Source organism: Liolophura sinensis, chromosome 4, assembly GCF_032854445.1.
Source record: "Liolophura sinensis isolate JHLJ2023 chromosome 4, CUHK_Ljap_v2, whole genome shotgun sequence".
Lineage (NCBI taxonomy): Eukaryota > Metazoa > Mollusca > Polyplacophora > Chitonida > Chitonidae > Liolophura > Liolophura sinensis.
The window spans coordinates 23,056,986-23,078,205 of NC_088298.1; the positions used below are offsets into that span (position 1 = coordinate 23,056,986).

Below are 21,220 nucleotides of genomic sequence, written 5' to 3' on the forward strand. Positions count from 1 at the left end.
GAGCGCGGGGGAAACCCATGACCATCTGCAGATTTGCTGACAGACCTTCCCACTTCCTTATATAGATCATGGTGTGGAGGGCTGGAGGGCTGGGAACATTTAGGGAAAATAAGCTGATGTTTTGTAACAAGTCATTTCTTTTTCTCCCTGGAGCAAATAAGAAAAAGGTCATTAAAAAGGACATTCGACCAAGGTGGTTGTGATGGCACTGACTTGTTTTTGCCTTCATTGTAACGTACATGTAAAACCTTCCACCTATGATCTCTGGTCACACCGACCTTTAATGGCTGTATTGTCCTAGGCCTGTGCGTTTTAGCAACGCTTTTCAGAACTGACAACGATTTCTTCTCTCAAACGTTTGTTTCCTGTCATTGACTTGAATCGAAGACATTTCAATTTTTTGCACCCAAGGTAAATCAGACGTACGTCACAAGGAAAACAATGATATCGATTTCTTCCACTGTGGTCTGACCGAAGGCGCTATAATATCGCTATAAGTTATGAGCTCTCGAGTACAGCAAATCAAGCCCAAGCACTGGTCGATCTACAGCGAACGTATTGAGCGGTTCCTCCATGTTTGTCAGGTTGCCATGACGCGTTGCTAGGCAGCCGGAACACACGTAAAGAGACAAAGAAGATGGATCGATTTCTCTTCGGATTGTGAACACATTGCAAAAACCTGTTCTAATGACAGATTTGATCACGATCTCTCTCGCTATTAAGCCTCGTGGGGCTTGACACCTTAATAAACGCCCTAGTTTTGATGGTGCCTGAACAATTGAGGGACTTGTTCCCAATCTTGCTAGACTTGGTGTTCTGCAAAGTATCTACCAGGTTGGTTCAGCGAGACAGGCAAGCCATATCGATTGGACAGGTGTCCATTAAACCCATGAACACTGAAATAATTAATAATTCAAAACTGGAGTGGAATAGGTTTGAAGTAAACAATGAGTTATGACGCGCAAAGTCGATAGAACGCCCTCTGTTGGACGATTTCACCAATCAATGTAATGGGAGTTGGCAGTAGGAATACGTCTTCAAGCCATCATCCCATACTGATGGTTGGAGGGCTGATATTAACGCACTAGACCGGATACCGTATACCTTCACCAGAGTCGTTCATATCTTAACGTTGCCAGCCACGACATAAAAGTGGTGATACTGAACTCATACGCTGTCGCGTTTGATTTGCTTGAACTAGAAATGGCGACTACGACCAGTCGTTGTCACAATGGCCGTTAGAGAAGCTCTGAAACTGCTAGAAACATCGAGAAATTTGTCAGCTCACTTTGACAAATAGTTGTACTCTACATCGTTTAGTTGGGACGTACAGGAAAAAGCCGTTTACGACCTTACCGTAAGTGATTTTGCCACAATTTGTGTCTTTCGCCTTTCGTGTGGTCGGTAGGTCACGGATGGACTTACTGGGTGTTGTAATCAGTCATAAAGTTTTTGTATGATCCTGTTTAACATACTTGCAGTACACACCAGAAACCTTTGTGCCGATTTTCATAAGCATAAGTTTTTGTTGACTATTTTTTGTGATATTCGGCGGGACTCCTGTTTTTACGGAAAGTGAAATGGGAAGTTGTAGTTCCAAGAAGGATGGTGAGAAAAGCAAGTCCTACGCGTTACAAGTACTGGACGACCATGATGGTGGCATTAACTGTATGGCATTGAGCGAAGATGGGTCGGTTCTGGTTACTGGAAGCGAGGATAAAACGGCCAGGCTATGGAGCACAAAAACAGCGCTGTGCGAATGTATAGGGATACTTCAGGGTCACGAGGGATACATTACATGCGTGCTCCTCGAGGAAAACTTTGTCCTCACGGGGAGCTCCGACAGCACGGTTCGGAAATGGGACATCAGCACGTGCGAGTGCGTTCAGGTGTTCAAAGGCCACAAATCCGTGATATACCGCATGATATGCACTGGTGATTTCGTGTTCACCAGTTCCTACGACCGGACGTGCCTGTGTTGGGACTTCGACACGGCCGAGTGCGTTCGGGTATTCCGAGGCCATAAGCGTGGAGTGTACCCACTCATTTTCATCCCCGCCGACGAGGAGGAAATGTCCAACGGCGACATGTACAACGACGAAATAACAACCGACATCTTAATAACGGGGTCCGCGGACTTTACGGCGCGCACGTGGAACTTCGAGACAGGGAAGTGCATCAAAGTGTTCAAAGGTCACAAGGGGGCCGTCACGTGCATGGCGACGGACCCCCTCGGCAAGATGCTGTTTACAGGAAGTACGGATCAGACGATTAAAGGTTGGAACTTGTACAAAGGTGATTGTCTGCGTACTTTCGAGGGTCACACGGCTTCTGTGATCTGCTTACAGGTACGGTTTCTGTTTATTTTTGAACTTCATTTTTTGAGGCTGCGTCCGTTTGCATTGTTTTAATGTGATTGTATGTTAATCGCAGCCTTTTAAAATTGTAAATAATGTCGGTGCATTGTTTTTTACCCAACTCTGTTTTAGCCATGGTGCTAGGAGACGTTTAGTTTCCTACTATGCATTCGCATTTAGAAGTAAGAATAAAACCCTGACTGAGGTCTAAATGGACAAGAGGCAATATTTCACCGGTTACGAATTATCATGCTGCAGTCTCTGTTCTGGTTTTACTTTATGCTGTAAGTGTTTTTTTTTATATCTTTACCCCAAAATTGTTGTCATTCAGGGTGATATTATTAATTTGAAAGTTAAAGAATCTGGATTTTCTGCACTGTTCAGAGGGATATGAAATTCTGTTTTAAACGCATATATAACGCATTTGGTATTACACATTCCCCTGCTCTCACCGCTCGCAGGGCCTAAGCGAAAATAATCAACAGATTATGTGCAGATAAGCTTTCGTTAAAGACTATTTATCTTCATCATAGTAAGTGAAATATTTTAAATTTTAGAGTAAATACGTTTAATATTTTATTAGTAGGCCTCTACTGTAAGTCTAAAAAAGGAACTGTTATTTTAACTTTGCAGAATTATAGTATGGGATTAGAAATGTTTCTACATATTTCGCACACACACGCACGCAAGTGTCACGTGTATTATTACAATTCTGTTATTATTCAGCTGGACACATTGTTCATCAGCTTACATGTAATATCATTTAACGCAGTCAATGCGTCTAGTAGGTCCTTGGCCATTGAGGTCGCATGTTCGAATCTAGCTCTCTCTGTTTCAGCTGCGGCTTTCAGTCAGGAGATTTGTCAGGTACTTGGGGCGAAGATCGGTTGTTTACACCGGTTTCCTACACACCTAAACCTGACCGCCTGTCATTTGGGTAAAAATTTTTTAGAGAGTGAAATACCAATCAATCCTAACAATTCCCGATATCTCATTCCGCTGACAAAAACGTGCTTGCTCGGTTGGTACTTTAGGCCGCCGAATTTGTACATCGACAGCGGAGCCAGCCATCGTCCAGATATTTACTTTACAAACAAGCACTGAATATAATTACAGACTTACAGCGTGGAAAGTAAAACCAGAGCAGCATCGACAGTATGACACCTGGCAAAGATCACACGTAACAGGTGAAATATGGCCACTTGTCTATTTACCTCAGTTGATGTTTTGTTCTAACTTTTCATGTAAATGCTTGTAGACAGAGAACCACAAAAGGAGGTAACTGTAGTAGAATATAGGCACGTGTTTGGTGGGTGTTGGCGCGTGAAAGTGGGGCGTAAAAAGGCTGTATTGTAAACTTTGGATGCTATAAATATTGTCGGCATGAAAGGTCAATAGATTAAGTGACTGTTAGGCGTTACGTCTCTTAATATTAAACTCGTCGTACACGAAGGCCTCAGACACAACTCAACTCAACTAGAAATCTTGAAGCCCAGTGAACACGGGCAACATTTGTTGCCGAAAACTGGATTTTTTGATGTGGGCAACAAGAGATCCTCTAATTTGACTCATCTGCGGAATTCCTGAGTCTGGAACACCTGATCCAATGATTCAGTGTGTTTCATTTGGGGCGTCAAACTCCAGAAACAAGTCAGCTGGACACAATGATTTGTGTGCGAACGGTTTGGATCTTGCGAGATTGTTGTCGCCTTTATCAACCAATCAGTATCTATGGAAATGTCACGAGAATACATACAAAATGGCGGTTACTTTCAACGTAACACCACTTTTTACAGTCTCCTGACCTTGTAACTGCTGTCTTTTGCAGGTGGCAATTTCAAACGTGAACAACACGTATTTCCCGTGTGTACTAGGCATAAGTGCTCGTGCATGCGAAAATAACGACGCGACTAAACAGGGGTTGTATTCGAGTCGTTACGCCGTCCCATAAAAGCCATATGGCCATCAGCGCCTGGAACCAGCTCCGTAAAACTCTGTATGCACAATCGCTTAAGTCGCCACTGAACTCATCTCTAATGGTCGTACGGGATTGGCTCCATTTGATGGCCATACGATGTATTATTGACCATAACGACCGGTGTACATCTCCAGTTGAGACCCGTTGTTATTTCGCGTACACGGGGGTAAAAGAATTTGTAAATAGAATAATGCGTTACATTTAATTTATATTGGTTGTCCACAACCCCACTGCACCATAAACTGCATTAATAATCGATATTCCCACAATATCCATTGTCCACGGTATTGATTGCTCATAGTTTCTACAGAAGGCAGTTCCAGACAATTAGCCTTTCGCCCACGTCGTCACGAGTTCGAATCCAATTCGATTCGATTGTCTACCTCCTGGTTTCGGTCGTTAAGGTTTTCTTGTGACAACTGCATGCCTTCTTAATCTTTGTCGACATAGCGCGGTACCGTCACACATTAAATCCGAAGTGCTGGAGATTTAATGCCAAGCTCAAGAAATCTTTACTCAAGAATACGACCTATTGTCACTACCACAGTTAGGGTTTTATTCTAACTGTTCACGTAAATGCCTAGATAGTGACAAATTACACGCCCCATAGCACCATTACCCAAGTAGAGTTCGCTACAAAATGCAGTGAGGCTAACTGCAATTTACTAGATGTCAGTGCTCTAGACTTGCTTAAAATCCGGAGTTATGTAAAGGGACTAGAAAACACTTTTCATCAAATATGAGACATGTGCACGGGTGTAAGCTACAGGGAAGATGCATCATTCTTGTCTTATTAAACTGTTGATTTATTCTGTAATTTAAAATTAATATAAACCATGCTCAGCGAGCGGCGCGTCGGCACAATGCACTGATAAGCAAACTTAATTTAAAGATTTGTAGATTATTTTGATTGTCAAACGACTCTAGTGTCTCTCGGCCTTTTGTGCCCTTGTAGGTAGTGAACAAGATGATGTACACCGGAAGTTCCGATCACACCGGAAGAGCCTGGGTTACGGACTTTGGCGACTGTACCCGGATATACAAGGGTCACCGCCATACGGTCAGCTGTATCAAATATCATGATGGATTACGTAAGTAGTGATTGAAGTTTTTTATCACAAAATATTCAGTTTCAACGAAAAAACGTTGATAATCTCTGGTAATTATTGTGTAGACGTGACTTTGTGTAAGATACGATTCATATCTTCACATAGCCTCAAACATATGGACTACATTGATTACGTTGGTGCAACGACAAACGCATTGAAACAAAATGTGCGCTTGTTTTCGGTTCAGGATTTGTGGCACTTTTTATATAACTCACATATTAATTAAGACAATATATTTACACATACCGTATATATGTAATTAATTATTGATATATATTTATCAAGGTCTTGCAGCAAACTGCGGATGGTCGTGGGTTTCTCCAGGGCGCTGTACGGTTTCCTCTTACCATAATGCTGGCCGGCTTCGTATAAGTGAAATATTCTTAAGGACTACGTAAAACACTGATCAAATAAATAAATGGATTTAACATTTTGGTGAAGGGTTATTGGTTTGCAGTATTGTCATATAAAAACGTAAATCAAGCTTTGTTTTGAACCTCAAAACAAACGCCAAACTTATTCGAGTTACTTCTTTCATAAATATTGATATTCCTAGCCCTTTATATAGTTCCATATTATATTTCAAACATTAAAAAGATATGAACACCTGTTTGACGTTTAACACGGGATTACAGTGTGGAATTTTGCCAAAAAAATGTCCAAGAAGACAGCATTAGCAGATCAAATATAAAAATTCCACATCTCAGTTTGCAACTGTCTGGCATAAAAATATCCCTCGTGCTTCTTACAGGTTATTTTCCCACGCTGACGTCATTGACGTCTTCACCAATTCCCGTTTTCCTGTACAGAACAACTAAAGCGTGTCAAAAAATTGCAGCTACAGTCAACTACATGTATGAAGTGATCCAGACAGATGCTTCATTTCTGGGCGTATATACTTATATTAGGATAAAATGAAGCCTGCATGTAGTTGTAGTGAAGTGAAGCCAAAAGTTGTTCAATGAAAAGATATGAGCATATATAGTTGTGCTGGAGTGAAGCTCAAAGATGTTCACTGAAAAGATATGAGCATACATAGTTGTGCTGGAGTGAAGCTCAAAGTTTTTCAGTGAAAAGATAAGACCATAAATAGTTGTATTAAAGTGAAGCCAAAATTTGCTCGGTGAAAGCTGCATTGAACAGATACAGTTATTTTAAAGGGATTTTGGACAACATCCGGTGAAAACTACACTACAAACATAGTTATTTTGAAGTGAAGACGAAGTTGTTCGTTGAAAGCTAGACTGAGTGAGAGCGTAAATAGTTGCTCCGATATGAATCCGAAAATTATTCATTGAAAGCATATGAGCATATATAGTTTTACATATGTGGTTATTTTGAAGCTAAGTCGAAAACGTTTCGATGGAAGATACAGTGAGCATATATGTTTTGAAATGAAGATGAGAGTTGAACGCTTAGGAGAGGAACAGAAATAAAAAAACAGAAAAAATCGATAAAAGTCGTTGACTGTTGACGTACACAGTTAAGTGCCCTATGTGGAATATTAACTTGGTTTTCTCCCATATTTCTCCTCGTTAATTTATTTATTTATTTGTTTATTTATTTGGTGTTTTACGCCGTACTCAAGAATATTTCACTTATACGACGGCGGCCAGCATTATGGTGGGTGGAAACCGGGCACAGCCCGGGGGAAACCCACGACCATCCGCAGGTTGCTGCAGACCTTCCCACTTCGGCCGGAGAGGAAGCCAGCATGAGCTGGACTTGAACTCACAGCGACCGCATTGGTGCTCCTCGTTAACTTGGACAATCTAATGACGTGTGTAACAACCCAAAGTGGACATAGAAACAATCGATCTTTCCACTCCTTAGACTCCAGCTGGAGTGGTTTGTGAGATTTGACCTTTAGAAAACATATAGACGTTCGATCTGTAATGTCCCTGAACTTAAGAAATGGAGGCATGTTGAGCTCTTGAATGGTTATTTATTTCTGGCTATCAGAGCATCGAATGACCGCCATGTTAAACAAAAAGTCAGGTGTATCATTCAGTACAACACATTGCTGTGCTCATTGTCTCATTCCCTGACCTTACTTGACCTTGGAATATTTACAGTTCTCACAGGGTGTGGTGACGGAGTTTGCAGAGTGTTTGAAGCTAAAACGGGAACACAGAAACAGGTTTTCAAGGGATCGCCTGAGTTCGCCATAAATGCTTTTCAGGTTTCAACTTTTGCTATGGTTTCACGCTACAGTCTGACGTCACTACGCACTGTTATTTGTCATTAATACACCCTCTTGCAGGCTTAGCACCAAGACGTTGTTTGGTCTACTAAATAACACCGCCTGTATCTTGCTGTTTACACGTAGCTTCAAGTGCTGACTCAGCCTCTCTCATTTTTCACTTTCCAGCTCAACGATGACCACGATATGCACACAAGGATCCATATCTTTGTACTCTGGGATGAATGTAATTTAAACTGAAAGCCAAACAATTCCCAATATTATGACCAACACTTATGATTCCGTCAATTTCGGCCTTTTTGAGAAAAAATGAACTTACTAGGTTTACAAAATAATCCCTTGAATCTTAAAAATATCTTAATGCCATTGTGCAATTTGTGTGTAATGTTGGCAGATCTAAGACGAAAAGTACATCTCCGGGCTAAGAAAATCATCTCCGGTTCCTGTTACATTCATCCCAATCTGAGTTGACAATACACATTGTATATTTTCTGCCTCCAGTGATATGTTATCCTTCGCATTTTCCGTAGTATTATGGTGGGTGTAACATTTCTTAACTACAGACTAAGGGTCCAAGCTGGTAAACGCTGTGTTTTCCCAATGGCGAAGGGGCCATGTGCACATCGTCGCAAATCTTCTGAAAATCTGTTCTTAAGTTTTTAAGTTTTTAATAATGTTTATACAGTGTGATGAAATGCATTTCAAATGATAAAACTTGAAGAAAACCACGCGTAAGAAGTGCTAAAGTTCATTCGCGTTATGAGAAGTCATCTGTAGTTTATTTGAAATCATCTGTTTTGAATCCGTTTTAAACATAAGTTTATAGCACCATGCTCAGGAAAACGGCTTTAGTTTTATGCGCTGATTCGGATTTTTAACAGTATGAGGTCACAGTGACGTCCCTTTGATTTGTGTCACCATTTGACGGCCCTTTGATGACAACTGAAATTTCATATCGGATTCAACATCTGAGTTACTTATTCCAATAGGATAAGGTATCATAATGACCAAATATAGAACAATTTTGCCAACCAGCTACCCAATATTGACAGTTTACGAAGTCAAGCTAGTGTTTAATCATAACAAAATTCCCCTTCACGAATAATTCCTTTTTGGCCATTTATAGTAATAAGCTAAAACTGTTTTTCTTTAACCAGAAGAAGTATTTCTTATTGATAAGTAAAATACATCGGTGGTGTACAGCTTGGACCTCGGTAGCTGTAAGCAGGGAAATGTTTCATTCTTTTGTCCCAACACGATCTTGACAGGTTGCAATCACCACATTGACTCGTATCTTGCCTCACTTCACGCCTTTCCTGTGTTTTCTTCACTGAAGTATTCACCGGAGCCGGAGACTGCCTCGTACGTTGCTTTGATGCCAAGTCTGGTACACTTCGCCGTCAAATGAGAGGACATCAGATGGCGCTTAACTGCTTACAGGTAGAATTTTGTAGGGGAGATGGATGCGTCAAATATAAAAATTCCATTTTATATTTGGATTACTGCTTCTAAACCGTGGTATAACATTTCCCAAATCATTTGCTGTGACAATACTGTTGGCGTTTAACATCGAGGAAGTTAAGAACCAAAACAAACTCCAAAAAAAATAATAATTTTAGTGTGCTTAATGAAGCTGAAATTTGTGTGAAGTGTTGTGACACGTCATTGCATCTACCGGTAGCAATAATGACACTCCTACTTGTCGGAACAACGAGCTGTCAACGACGCTAGTGTGGCTGTTCGTGCAGTCTAACGTTCGTTTAAGACCACTTGTGTATCAGCAATATGGCGTGCATAGTCGTACATCATATGTGGGAAGTCAGTTAGTATCATGCCAAAGGTCGGAGGTTTACTCCGTAATCTCCGATTTCCCGTACCCATAAATCTGACCATCATGGGATAAGCGAAACAACGGTTGCATTCGCCCATAGGGTGTAAATTAGTTTGCCGGTCGGGTATAAAAGCGTTGATGAAAGAAGTAGCACGTGATGTTGGTTAGTGCACTGCGGCCGCGCGACACAACACGTCTACCGTACTGTTTCACGGTACAACACATCTACCGTACTGTGCAGCTGTTTCAAGGTACAACACATCTACTGTGCGATACTTTGCAGCTGTTTTGTGGTACAAAACATCTACTGTACAATATTTTGCAGCTTCTACACGGTACGGTGTGGTTCACAACGTACATTTATAGTGCACAGCACTGAGCAGTTGTCGGATTTACATTATTTAAACAGAGCTATTCACTTTCACCATCAACACAGGAACAAAAATCGATATTACTGCGCGTTTCATGAAGTGAAACAAAGACGCAGGTGAAAGTAGTATATGTGCTGTCTCACTGTCACACTTCCATTCAATGCACATCTTTCTCTCACGCAATGTTTTAGTGACGTGGTTGATTTGTGTACTGTTATTGGGTATGTACCATTTACCGAGTATTCTCGAGTGATATCCTTTGATATTCAGTTTGGGACTAAGTTCAGGATTGGGGATAAAGCTAGCGAATGCCTCTTCCTACATCGATATCTGAATGTTTTCTCTTTTTTTGGTGGTTGTTATCTGAATACAGTTATCGTGAAACCTAGTCATGTTTTCTAAATTTATACAACATGGTTGTAGTGAGGCTAAAATACAATCCCAGAGTATATTATTCTGGATATATTAGTGACTTCCTTTTTTACTATTCAATTGTTTCAAGGGAACCCTGTGGAAAATATAAAATTTTTCGGGTCTAAGGCACGTTCAGGCAAATACATGCACACGTGTATGTGTAATTGAGTAGCTTAACACTGAACCATTTAATGTTTTCTATCAATAATTAATTTGACTATTGTTGGCCAAAAAAGCACCTGTTTCTCTCACTTGTATGCTAACGATTATAAAAAGTTCGCCTAAATACAATAAATAACACACTTGTTAAGCCGTGTTAATTTCACATAAATTCCTTCATTTTGAATATCCTGTACACAGATAGTTGACGACAAGCTTTTCACGGGATCTCACGACGGCAGCGTGAGAGTGTGGGACATCCGGGGCCTTCGTGACGACGGGGTGTTCGGAAAGGAGGACACCAAAGATAAAGACAAAATGAAAGAGATCGAGAAAATGGGCGGACTTGACTCGGCTGACAACTATCAAAATGGCGGTACTAACGGTGATACCAAAATCATGATCGACGACGACGCGGAATACGGACAAGACAACCACGCGTACCAAAACGGAGATCTCACGCTGGACGAGAGGTCGCGAGAAAGAGCAGTACTGGATATGGTGTGATCAATGAACAACACTACACGTATTACCATGGCCGTGAAATTAAACATGGTAAAGGATTAAAAACAATTTCATCTAGGCTCCGGAATTTGGCGGGTTTTTATGTCCATTTGGTTATAACTGTTGTAAGTTTGAAAAGCTTTATAACTTGACTTTGAATAAATTTTAAGATGTTTTTCCTGTCGATTAAATGGGTAATTGTTTGTTAAGCGAAAAATTGAACTGACAGAAAAATTGTCGCTGTTTTGGCAGTGGTTACTTTTGAATTATATGTACGTATGTAAGCATCATGCCACTTTCATGTCATTTGGTCTATAAACACAGACATTCATTGTGATTGATAATCCTCGATTTACATTTTAATGACTGACTCATTCTAAACTTTAAAAGTCAACTTAACTGTGTGTCTGTATACTTGTGAAAAGGAGTGATAAGTTAGCCGTAAAGACGGAGTATAACTAATAATGCATTTTTAACAAACACCCATGTGTTAACTGACTAGTATTACGCATGGGGGGAAATGGTTAAAAAAAAACCGCAATAGTTGTAATGTATTATGACTTGCCATATATTCATACAGTGATTTTCAAATTTAGTTCCACATAGTTTTGTGATTAGTGAACGGTGCACTTTGAAATCGATTTTGACAAAAGCCTTTGAAACTGTTATAATTAGCTTTGTAATGTGATAAATTACAGTTTTTGCAAAATATATTATATGAAAATTAAGTTATGAAGTCTTCAGGCTGTTGATCCCCGCACCAAAAAATTGTAACGGGTTAACAGCCGACCTCTTAAACGAAAAAAATTCCACTGAAATGCAGACGTTAAAGCCAAAAGGCCAAAACTGTATTAAGTAAGCAGTTCTCTAAGTGAGAACAAAGTTTTATGAAATGAGTCTTCAGATAATAGCTTTAAGCATTGTTAAAGAAAAGATTATTAAAGCTTTGATGTATATAAAAGAAACGGCTGTGCTCGGTTTCCTCCCACCATAATCCTAACCGCCGTCGTATAAGTGAAATCTTCTTGAGGACGGCGAAAAACGCTAATCAAATAAATCACTATATCATTGAGAGACAATGATAAAAACTCAAAAATTAATCTGTTAATTTTAAAGAAGATCTGTTGTTTTCTGTTATTATTACAAAATATACTGTGATATGCAACATAACATCCTGTTAGTGTACTTAATAGAATATGTCTGTTATATTCAACAGAATAATCTGTTTCAATAACAGAATACATTCTAGCATCACTCAGACAACAGAGGAATTTTTTGACTGTACATTTTTGACAGTAACGAAATGTGCAGCATCTAATTTGTATATTGCTATACCATTACATGTCAAACTGCACCCAAGTCTGTTTACGATAAGAGCAAAAGACAGGTGACAACCCATTTAACCGCCAATGTATAATGAACGTAGTAGTGTAAGTATACTATACTATACAAGTAGTGTAAGTGTACATATACATGTACTTGCACGAAATGCACACACTTCATCAGCTTCATCCGAATTCTGGACGAGATTATTTTTCTTGTCCGGTTTACAATATATGTAAAGCAAAACAAATGGTGAAAAGTTGGATTTTTTTTCAGTCCAATAGGCACAGTTCAAATGGCAGACAGTCAGGTCTCTCGTTCTCTTTTGTAGGAGATTTGTAGAAATTTGTAAGAAAATTATGCGTAAGTACATGTGTATATATAACTAAAGTGCCTCGTGCTTGAACCCTTATAATATAACATCAGTGGTTCAATGGTCATTTGTCTGCAGCATTTGCTTATATGTACACTTGCTGGCGTGATTGACGGCGATATCGTCTCTGATTTATTTTATGGGTGACATCTGGATTTGAACTCGGATCTTCTCATCCGAAATCGTGCACTGTACCAACAAAATTGCTGCAGAGAAAAGACATTCGGCCAGGAAAATACTGCAGCCGGAAATAAAAAAAGTATATGGTAAAAGAGAGAAGTTAGTTAAAATTAAATGTAATTTGAAGGTCAAAATAAAACTAAATCATGTGACATTGACAATTTTTCTTTATATTATCAAATGCATATCAAAACCAAACTGCTTTTTATAATGACACTGCTGGTACACTTTGTGCATGAATCCGTCCAATGACCGAACATTCTGTGATATATAACGCTCTGTTAATATTGTCCTCATTTGTTATTTGTTGAATAAATTATTTTACTGTGCAAGATTTTAGTCTTTGCTGAGCTTTGTCTGAAACTTACCGTAACGTATTTTCTATGACGTTGCGGAAATTGTGAAATGACTAACTGGTTTGTCAGGAAAAAATACAACAGCAAAATAGAGTCTTATTGGAGATGCCTTTCACCTTGTGTAAACATGTAAACGTTTTTAGCGCATAATGACTCCTCGTTGTCGTATACTTATTTATTCATTTGATTGGTGTTTTACGCCGTTTTCAAGAATATTTCACTTATACGGCGGCTGCCAGCGTTATGGTGGGAGGAAAACGGGAAGAGTTTGGGGGAAACCCACAACCATTCACAGCTTGCTAGCTGACCTTTCCACGTATTAACCCAACGATCTTCATCACTGCTCGGCGACCCTTGGGCACACACATGTAGACACCGAACAAGTGATAAAGAAAGCACGCAGCACAATTTAGTGCTTTTTTTTTGCCCCGAATACCCATGGAAACTCCACCATAAGAGAGGCTATCGCCACTCGCCGCCATTCTTGATTTTCCATGGCAAACTGATTAAGTTCTCTCCATAGACATTTAAACTGAAGTTTGTGAAGAGTTACAGGAATTGACGCTCATTTCTCAAATAAACGCCTTCTAAAGTGCTTTCCGGGGATGTTGAGGAGAAAGACACACCCAGTGTCATTCATGTGAACGCCGTCATCCCGGTATTGGTAATGTAATGTTCGCTGAATATCAGGATGATCCCATAAAGGTGTGCTAAATTAACACCACTTAATGTGTGCTAAATTAACACCACTAAATGTGTGCTAAATTAACACCACTTAATGTGTGCTAAATTTACACCACTTAATGTGTTCTAAATTAACACCACTTAATGTGTTCTAAATTAACACCACTTAATGTGTGCTAAATTAACACCACTTAATGTGTACGAAATTAACACCACTTAATGTGTACTAAATTAACACCACTTAATGTGTACTAAATTAACACTACTTAATGTGTACTAAATTAACACTACTTAATGTGTACTAAATTAACACCACTTACTGTGTACTAAATTAACACCACTTAATGTGTACTAAATTGTGTATCTGTGGCACACGATTATATTACGCGAGCTGCACAAGCATACATGTATGTGTACAAAAGGTACATATTTTCTTTTTGAAGTAGTTTAATAGAGAAAAAAAACATAAAACTGAGACCAAAATTAGATGAAAAAACCGTGAAAACTTTTTTCCTGATATGGCAAATTTGATTTTTCTCTTCCATGAAAATATGTTGTTGTATGGTAGGTATTTGGGACGACCTCTTGGCATATCCTCATTTACAACATCATTACACAAAGACAAAATATACAAAGTGATGGTCCCACCACATAAAAAATATTTTCAAGTATCTTTTTCTCTTTGCAACTATTTTTTTGACAATCTTTCATCTGAACTTCTTTTATGTTTCCCCCACCTTTGAAACATCTCTGATCTCCGGGTTTTGATTTTGATTCTGATTTTGATTTTGATTTAACGGATTGGGCCTTATTCCAGGTCTAACCTGCGCACCAAATTTCTTTACACTTTTTTCCATAAAGTTAAACTATTCTATAAAGTTGTCAATACAAACAAGTAAATCTCAAACAAAAACATGACCTTCCAAGCCAAGGAAAGCAATACAACACTAATTCCGTAAAAATACGATAGTATAACTACACAATTTTATTCTACCAGTTAAAGACGGTTTGAAATTCTACAATTTCGATGGGGTCATACTCTAACAGTCGTTTAAACTCGGTAAGAACTGAACACGCAATCGCCATCTTTGTTCACTTCGTATCCCGGTTTGCACTCAGTGCATGTGTACTCGTCTGAACAAACGGCACAGTTGACAGTCTCGCATTCTGTAAACATCAAAAGTTAAGAAAAATCAGTGCGTGAGACCTTTCTTGGCAGGAGAGGAGGGGTGGGGTGTGTATGGAGGGGTTAGTGGGGGACAAACTTACCGTTTACCTTTTTCTGAGCGTTTCAAATAACTACAACTCTAAGAATCTCAAACCTCGCTAAGCACCGAGCACTCATCCACCTTCTTTGTTCATTTCGTTTTCCAGTTCGAAGAGTTAAACACTAACGTTTTTAAAAAAGTAGAAGATGTGGAATCTGAGTACAGATTGCAGCATATTGGAAAACCTCTGTCGCATAACGCGATTCAGGCCAAGCTGTGTAATCTGTTCAAAGAGTAAGAAATATATAATATAAGCCAGCACAGAGTTACACGGGTTTAGAGTTATGCCTTATACGACCAAGTAGGTAAATCGCTAGAACGCCTACTGAATGGTCAAACCACCATCACGCTTAAGGTAACAGCAAATGATCACGCGTAACAGGTGAAATCAGTATTACAATACCAATCTGTCCATAAATTAGTTAGCTATATTAAGACAGGAACACACAATGAACTCCAAAGAGGGATGGCCCGTAATAAGTACAGGCCCGTTGGTGTGCGTTAGAGTAATTAATGCTTGGACAAATGTGTGGTACAATCGGGGAATCTAAATTGGAGATGACCCAGCATGAACTCATGTTACACATTACTGAGTGGTTGGGTAATTCCACTATAAACGTTCACATTGTCGCCATCTTTAATGAGACAGTAGGCGTACAAGTATTACCAGTTTGAGAGCGCCTGTCGAATCCCGATACAACATGACATGGTTGTGGTATATGCACACGGTCAAAACAACGCCCCATGCACCATTTAACTATTACGACAAAATTAATGAGGAGCCTCTGTGGCCGAGCGAGATAGCACGCCATCGCGGCGCATTGACCCAGAAGCCTCCCACCAGTGCGGTCGCTGTGAGTTCAAGTTTGGCCGTACGCTGGAATTCTTGCAGTAACCTGCGGGTGGTCGTGGTTTACCCCCGGGTCCTCTGCGGTTTTCTCCCTCACCGCCGTCGTATAAGTGAAATATTCTTGAGCAGTACGGCGTAAACCACCAAACAAATATATCAAAATTAATGTATTGTTCTTTTTCTATAGTTGATTGATCACGTTAACTTACCTTCACACCAGCTAACAGGGTTTGTGTAGTATCCATCTGGACATGACTCTATGCAGACACTTTTTCTGAAAACAATACATACCGCGTATCATTACTGTAGACAGCGTATCATTACTGTAGACAGCGTATCATTACTGTAGACAGCGTATCATTACTGCAGACAGTGTATCATTACTGTAGACAGCGTAATCATGGAACACGCACAGAGACACTTCAACACCATGACATTTATGGTAGGTTTACATGGGCTCAAACTCACTGACATATAGATATAAAACTAAATCTGACTTTAATCTTGGATCCCTTCAAAAATAGCCACATGGCTTTGTTTGTCTGCCATATGACCCTTTCTGCGCATGTGTACTCGATACTTCCCTCTGGCTTTTTCACAGATATGCAATAGTGTTTCAACAGTGGAACGTATGTTAACAATGACTGAGTTTCTAAATGAGTGAATAACGAAGAAATATCAGAACCATTGAAGAAATTGGTGTGAAAACTGAGATATACATGAGAATTTCCATTGGAATGATGGCAGTCAGATTCATGTAACAAATGACTCACTGCTTAAATGGATAAATGAAGGACTCCTTACAGCGCATGTGCCACTCTCTACTTCACTTTACATCAGCGCCACCACTAGCAAATTTTGAAGAGAAATATTGAACAAAACCAAGGTCACTGGGGTCATAATGATGCAACAGAAAGTGAAATCAGAAAGAACAACCAATCCGCCTGAACATTTGTCACTAACACTACTTTATACACATGCATTGCCTTTGTCTAGAGTATGTACAACATGATTCTAACCAAACCCTGAGACAGTTTCATTGATAAATGCTGGTTAAATAGTTCCGCGGGAGGACACAAGTGATGAGGCCAAGCCTAATCAAGCGTACGTGCGTCTCACAGACTCCAAATCTCAAGCTTGTCTTCTGGTGGCAGTGATGTAAAGCGAAAGGTAGAGAGAGACGTAAGCACTGGAAGGAGTATGGAGAAGTCATACTGATTGCCAGTTTCTTCTCAAAACAATGCCCACCTATACACTAACAGTCAGTTTTGTGTAAGAAGCAAAAACCATTGACAAGTTATTGACGAACATTCCCACTCACAACATGCAAACTTCCACCATTTATATTTAGTATTTATGTGGGGTTTGTTTTTTTGTAATTCTCAATGTGTAAAAGCTGAAAAGCATAAAGCCTTCCTCTTATGTGTGGATGCCGGATGAGTACAGCACGCCCAAACGGTGACTGTCCTCGTCTCCTCGTGTAGCTACAAGCGAGTGGTGCGCCGTGGGACGAGATATCCTCATCCGGCTTCCATAATTATCCCTTCGATATACTACAAACCTCGTGTCAGCGGTTCAAAGGCAAGTGCATGTATTTCAAACTCCAACTTTGACGTCATTCGCACCTCCCATCACAATCTTTTATAAGAGGACAAACCTATTATTTTTTAACTCCCTATGGAAAAATAATAGTCAACTTTATTTGTTGTAAACACGCACCCTGCGTTTGGATCCGGGTAAAGGTAGAAACCTTCATCGCATTGTACACATCCGAGGGCAGAGCACTCTGAGTCAACGCAGTTGGCCGGACAAGCTACAAGACATGACGACCCATCAGTTATGTCATTTGCGAAACAGGAGATTCGTTCAAACTATGCATGTACTCATGAAAAAATCCAATAATAATATCCTTTTCGAAGGCGTTCTTCGTGATTTCATAAAAGAGAAGTCATTGAATATTTATGTGAGTACATGTATTTTACGTAGCCCAAACATAATGAGATTGATAAAGGACATGCACTTGACAAGCTTTCTGACTTAAAGCTTCAACAGAACGAGCGAGGGTTGAATTCAAACACATGACCTCATTAACTGAGACACTGAAGAAGAAAGGATTTAAATGAATAAGAAAGTACGTGTCCCTTAATATCCGGATAGTCCGGACAGTTCGTCTTCCCGGATGTTTGTTCCAGAAGTACTAACGCGCATCAGAATTGCGTTTTGAGAAATATAAAATATATTTTAAAATGTAAAATCTTATGGTTCTTTCTAATTATATGCCAGATTAGAGCGATTGTGTTTCCTTTCATCAAGAAAAGATCAATGAAATTTACATGTAGCAATTAACTGCTTGTCTTGATTGACATCTCTTTGGTGCTGATAATATGGAAGTTTCGTTTTCGAAATCTTTTATTACTAAATGTATAAAAAAACCTTACTGTACCATGTGCCCCGCCAAAATCTTAGGAAACTATTTTTGATTACGTTTACTACAACATGGAGGTCTGAAAAAGAGGAGATGTCAGAAAGAGTTATTTAGAGTAAATTAAAAAAATGTAACAGATTTATCACTTCTTGGAATGTCAAGATTTGTGCGGTTTATTTCAATCCAAATATATAAGCTGCAAATTGCCTGCTCGTATACAAAATTATAATTATCACCATATGTCAACTGTGAAAGCCTTAAAGAGCTAAAGAATAGCTCAAGTTATTGCCAGTCAGGGAATATCAGACTGTAAAAACGATACCAGATGTTGTTAACATGATTCAAACAATATAAAGCGACACACATTATAAATTTTAGCTCCTGGACAGACGAGGCTGATATTTTGTGAAAGCTACTTACTTGAGCCATTCTAAAATAATGGCAACAATTCGACTGGATTTGTAATCATCGATTTTTGAGCAAACTCAAGAGATTGATTACGTACGGAAAGATTTGGGTCCATCAAAATATATTCTATACACTGTTAGAGAGATCTGGTCAATTCGACCAAACACATTTTGGTACAGACGCGTACGACCAAATAATGGGGTGAACAAACATTAAGGGGTCGAAGTGACCAAATATCTTAGGGCCAGATTTTCTTTGGTCGTCAGAACAGGGTCAAAGTAATCATTATAAGATTGATCAAAATGACCACAACCATTATGGTCGCATTTTAATGGTTGCCACAATAAAGTCAAAGTAACCATTACTTTTGGTCGAAGCAACCAAAACTAATGAGGTCGCATTTTCTGTGGGCTCATTTTCTGTAAAAATCTGATCCTAAGACATCTGGTCATTTTGACCCTTTAATGTTTGGTCACCCCATTATTTGGTCTGACAAGTCTGTACCAAAATTTGGTCGAACAGACCAGATCGTTCTAACGGCGTGCGTAAGGGAATAAGGGAACTCCGACTAAAACCTGACCCGAGGATGTGAGAATAATTCCACAAAATAATTTCTCACTTTATTAAAAAAAATTAAACCCCTTCTCAGTCCTCTGTATTTGGTACTTACAGGTAAAATGTTGAGACTTTTGACTTAAGATATGATTTGTGAGGTGAGGTAAACCCCAAAACTGTAAAATCATGTTTTAATTTTGACTCAGAAAAGGTTTTGTAGAATCGTTCTCGTTGCTTTCTTCGATGTTGATAAATGAACAGGTTTAAACAATATTATACAATGCCGAAACGTAATAATTATATATGGACAGACGTTTTGTTCATATGACGAAAAATAATGGTTGAAGTTCTCCCTACAATTGAGCTTGTCAAACACATCAAGAATAAAACACTGACAAACCATTTTTTACCTTCCAAAGCCCACGTTGTTGTTGCTAAAGTACAGATTCCAAACAGCGCTAAAAGTCTCCAGCACAGCATGGCTCTCATATATGTCCTCTCCTCCGTGATGAATACAACCTTCTGCCAGTGGTTCATTTACTTCTGAAGATTATGAAAATAATAATGGATCCTATAATGACTTTCTGGCTATTTTCATGTGCGTTTCATCGTCACGTACATAAATGGAAGTTCCTTTTTTTATTATTCCTGAAGATAATATTGCGGGTGTCCGGGGTTAATGTCCGTTGTGCGATGTTTCGCGAATGTAAAGAGCCTGGGGTTATTGCTGAATCGTTCCTACAGCGTGGACACGTTTCTCTGATGGGTCTAACAGGTTAAAGGCTATATAGCTCCCCGTACTTATGACGCCAACACATCCTGCTTCGTTGGAAATGTCACACGTTAGGCTCGGGACAGTTAGTACTCTGCGCCCGAAATGGCCCAGGGGACATTTTGCGAATGTCAGTGCAGGCTGATGAATAAAAAACAATGGATGCTGGGAAAAATTCTGCTGACACAAGAGAGAAAAACATATTATCTTTGTTTTATAATCATAATGACTGTACCGGTAGTTGTATCCGGGGTTCATAACAACTGTGTATTCCCCGTAAGTACATCTCGCCACGATATTTCTACACACGAGGTGGTGTTAAGCCTCGGTCATTCATTCAGTCACTCTTTAGGAGTTTATGTTTTCTGTTTTATTTTGACGCTTCTTTATAAAGTTTTAGGGGCCCTCTGTTTCTGAAGCTTTAGGGGACTTCTATGGTTTTCTCCCACCATAATGCTGGCCATCGGCGTAAACGTGGAATAATAAGTGCACTACAGCGTAAAACACCAATCAAATATATAAGTAAACAAATACAGGTAGATAAATAAATAAATATAAAGTTTTAAAAGTTGTCATGGATGGTTTGATCATCTACAAGGATAAAATCTAAAGACGGATGGAATTCAATTGCAGAGGTGGGAAGGTCCTTCTGGCAGAAGGGTTTCTCCGACTATCTATTGTTCAAACCCATGCCAACTTTAGACCTTCAAATGACATTATTTTCTTAACATACTGACCAGTTTTCAAGGTCATAACCTCAGTAGTCTGTACAAAGGGTTAAAATGAAAACATAGCCTCAAAAACGCACGTCCGGTAACCGACGTCGCATCACCTGTCAGGCGTCATGAGTAGAGCGCCCGCTGAACATTTGTGACACGCGTCAATCAAGTGTTGTCTGGAAAAATTGTCTGACTCTAGTGTCAGAGAAACCCTTCTGCCAGATAGGCGCGAGTTTTGCTGAATCAAGATGTTTTTCTCTGCGGCGGACAAGGAATTGATCACCTTTTCAAGTAAAACAAGGTAGAACATCATTTTGAAACGTCCGGAACATGCGTATTTGACTCTGTTTTGATTTTAGTCCCATGAACAGAAATCTTGAA

At 39.5% G+C, this 21,220-nt stretch overlaps 2 protein-coding genes across 3 annotated transcripts; one reads left to right on the plus strand and one right to left on the minus strand.

The window, feature by feature from the left end:
• The first annotated feature begins 1,314 nt into the window (after positions 1 to 1,314).
• Positions 1,315 to 11,134, plus strand: LOC135464805 (WD repeat-containing protein 86-like). 2 transcript variants are annotated; one of them, XM_064742360.1, is made up of 4 exons: positions 1,315 to 2,348; positions 5,291 to 5,426; positions 7,520 to 7,626; positions 10,624 to 11,134. In XM_064742360.1, the coding sequence occupies exons 1-4, from the start codon at positions 1,581 to 1,583 to the stop codon at positions 10,927 to 10,929; spliced, it is 1,317 nt and encodes a 438-aa protein (XP_064598430.1). In that variant the 5' UTR covers positions 1,315 to 1,580; the 3' UTR covers positions 10,930 to 11,134. The 2 variants fall into 2 exon arrangements, with proteins under 2 accessions (XP_064598430.1, XP_064598431.1); XM_064742361.1 differs by lacking the exon at positions 7,520 to 7,626 and adding an exon at positions 8,984 to 9,087.
• Positions 11,135 to 14,363: 3,229 nt separating this feature from the next.
• Positions 14,364 to 19,992, minus strand: LOC135464943 (proprotein convertase subtilisin/kexin type 5-like). The gene is made up of 4 exons (XM_064742531.1): positions 19,759 to 19,992; positions 17,680 to 17,773; positions 16,170 to 16,234; positions 14,364 to 15,009 (listed from the first exon to the last, which is right to left on the minus strand). Exons 1-4 carry the CDS (start codon positions 19,883 to 19,885, stop codon positions 14,894 to 14,896), a joined length of 402 nt encoding a protein of 133 aa, XP_064598601.1. The 5' UTR covers positions 19,886 to 19,992; the 3' UTR covers positions 14,364 to 14,893.
• Between the last annotated feature and the right edge of the window lie 1,228 nt (positions 19,993 to 21,220).

What these genes read in the sequence shown, in the direction of transcription:
- LOC135464805 (XM_064742360.1), top strand. Translation starts at nt 1,581, where the DNA reads ATGGGAAGTTGTAGTTCCAAGAAGGATGGTGAGAAAAGCAAGTCCTAC. An exon ending in CAAATATCATGATGGATTAC is followed by an intron (nt 5,427 to 7,519) that starts GTAAGTAGTGAT and finishes GAATATTTACAG; the next exon opens with TTCTCACAGGGTGTGGTGAC. An exon ending in TCGCCATAAATGCTTTTCAG is followed by an intron (nt 7,627 to 10,623) that starts GTTTCAACTTTT and finishes TCCTGTACACAG; the next exon opens with ATAGTTGACGACAAGCTTTT.
- LOC135464943 (XM_064742531.1), bottom strand. Translation starts at nt 19,885, where the DNA reads ATGAACCACTGGCAGAAGGTTGTATTCATCACGGAGGAGAGGACATAT. An exon ending in TACCCGGATCCAAACGCAGG is followed by an intron (nt 16,235 to 17,679) that starts GTGCGTGTTTAC and finishes TATTGTTTTCAG; the next exon opens with AAAAAGTGTCTGCATAGAGT. An exon ending in CCCTGTTAGCTGGTGTGAAG is followed by an intron (nt 15,010 to 16,169) that starts GTAAGTTAACGT and finishes TGATGTTTACAG; the next exon opens with AATGCGAGACTGTCAACTGT.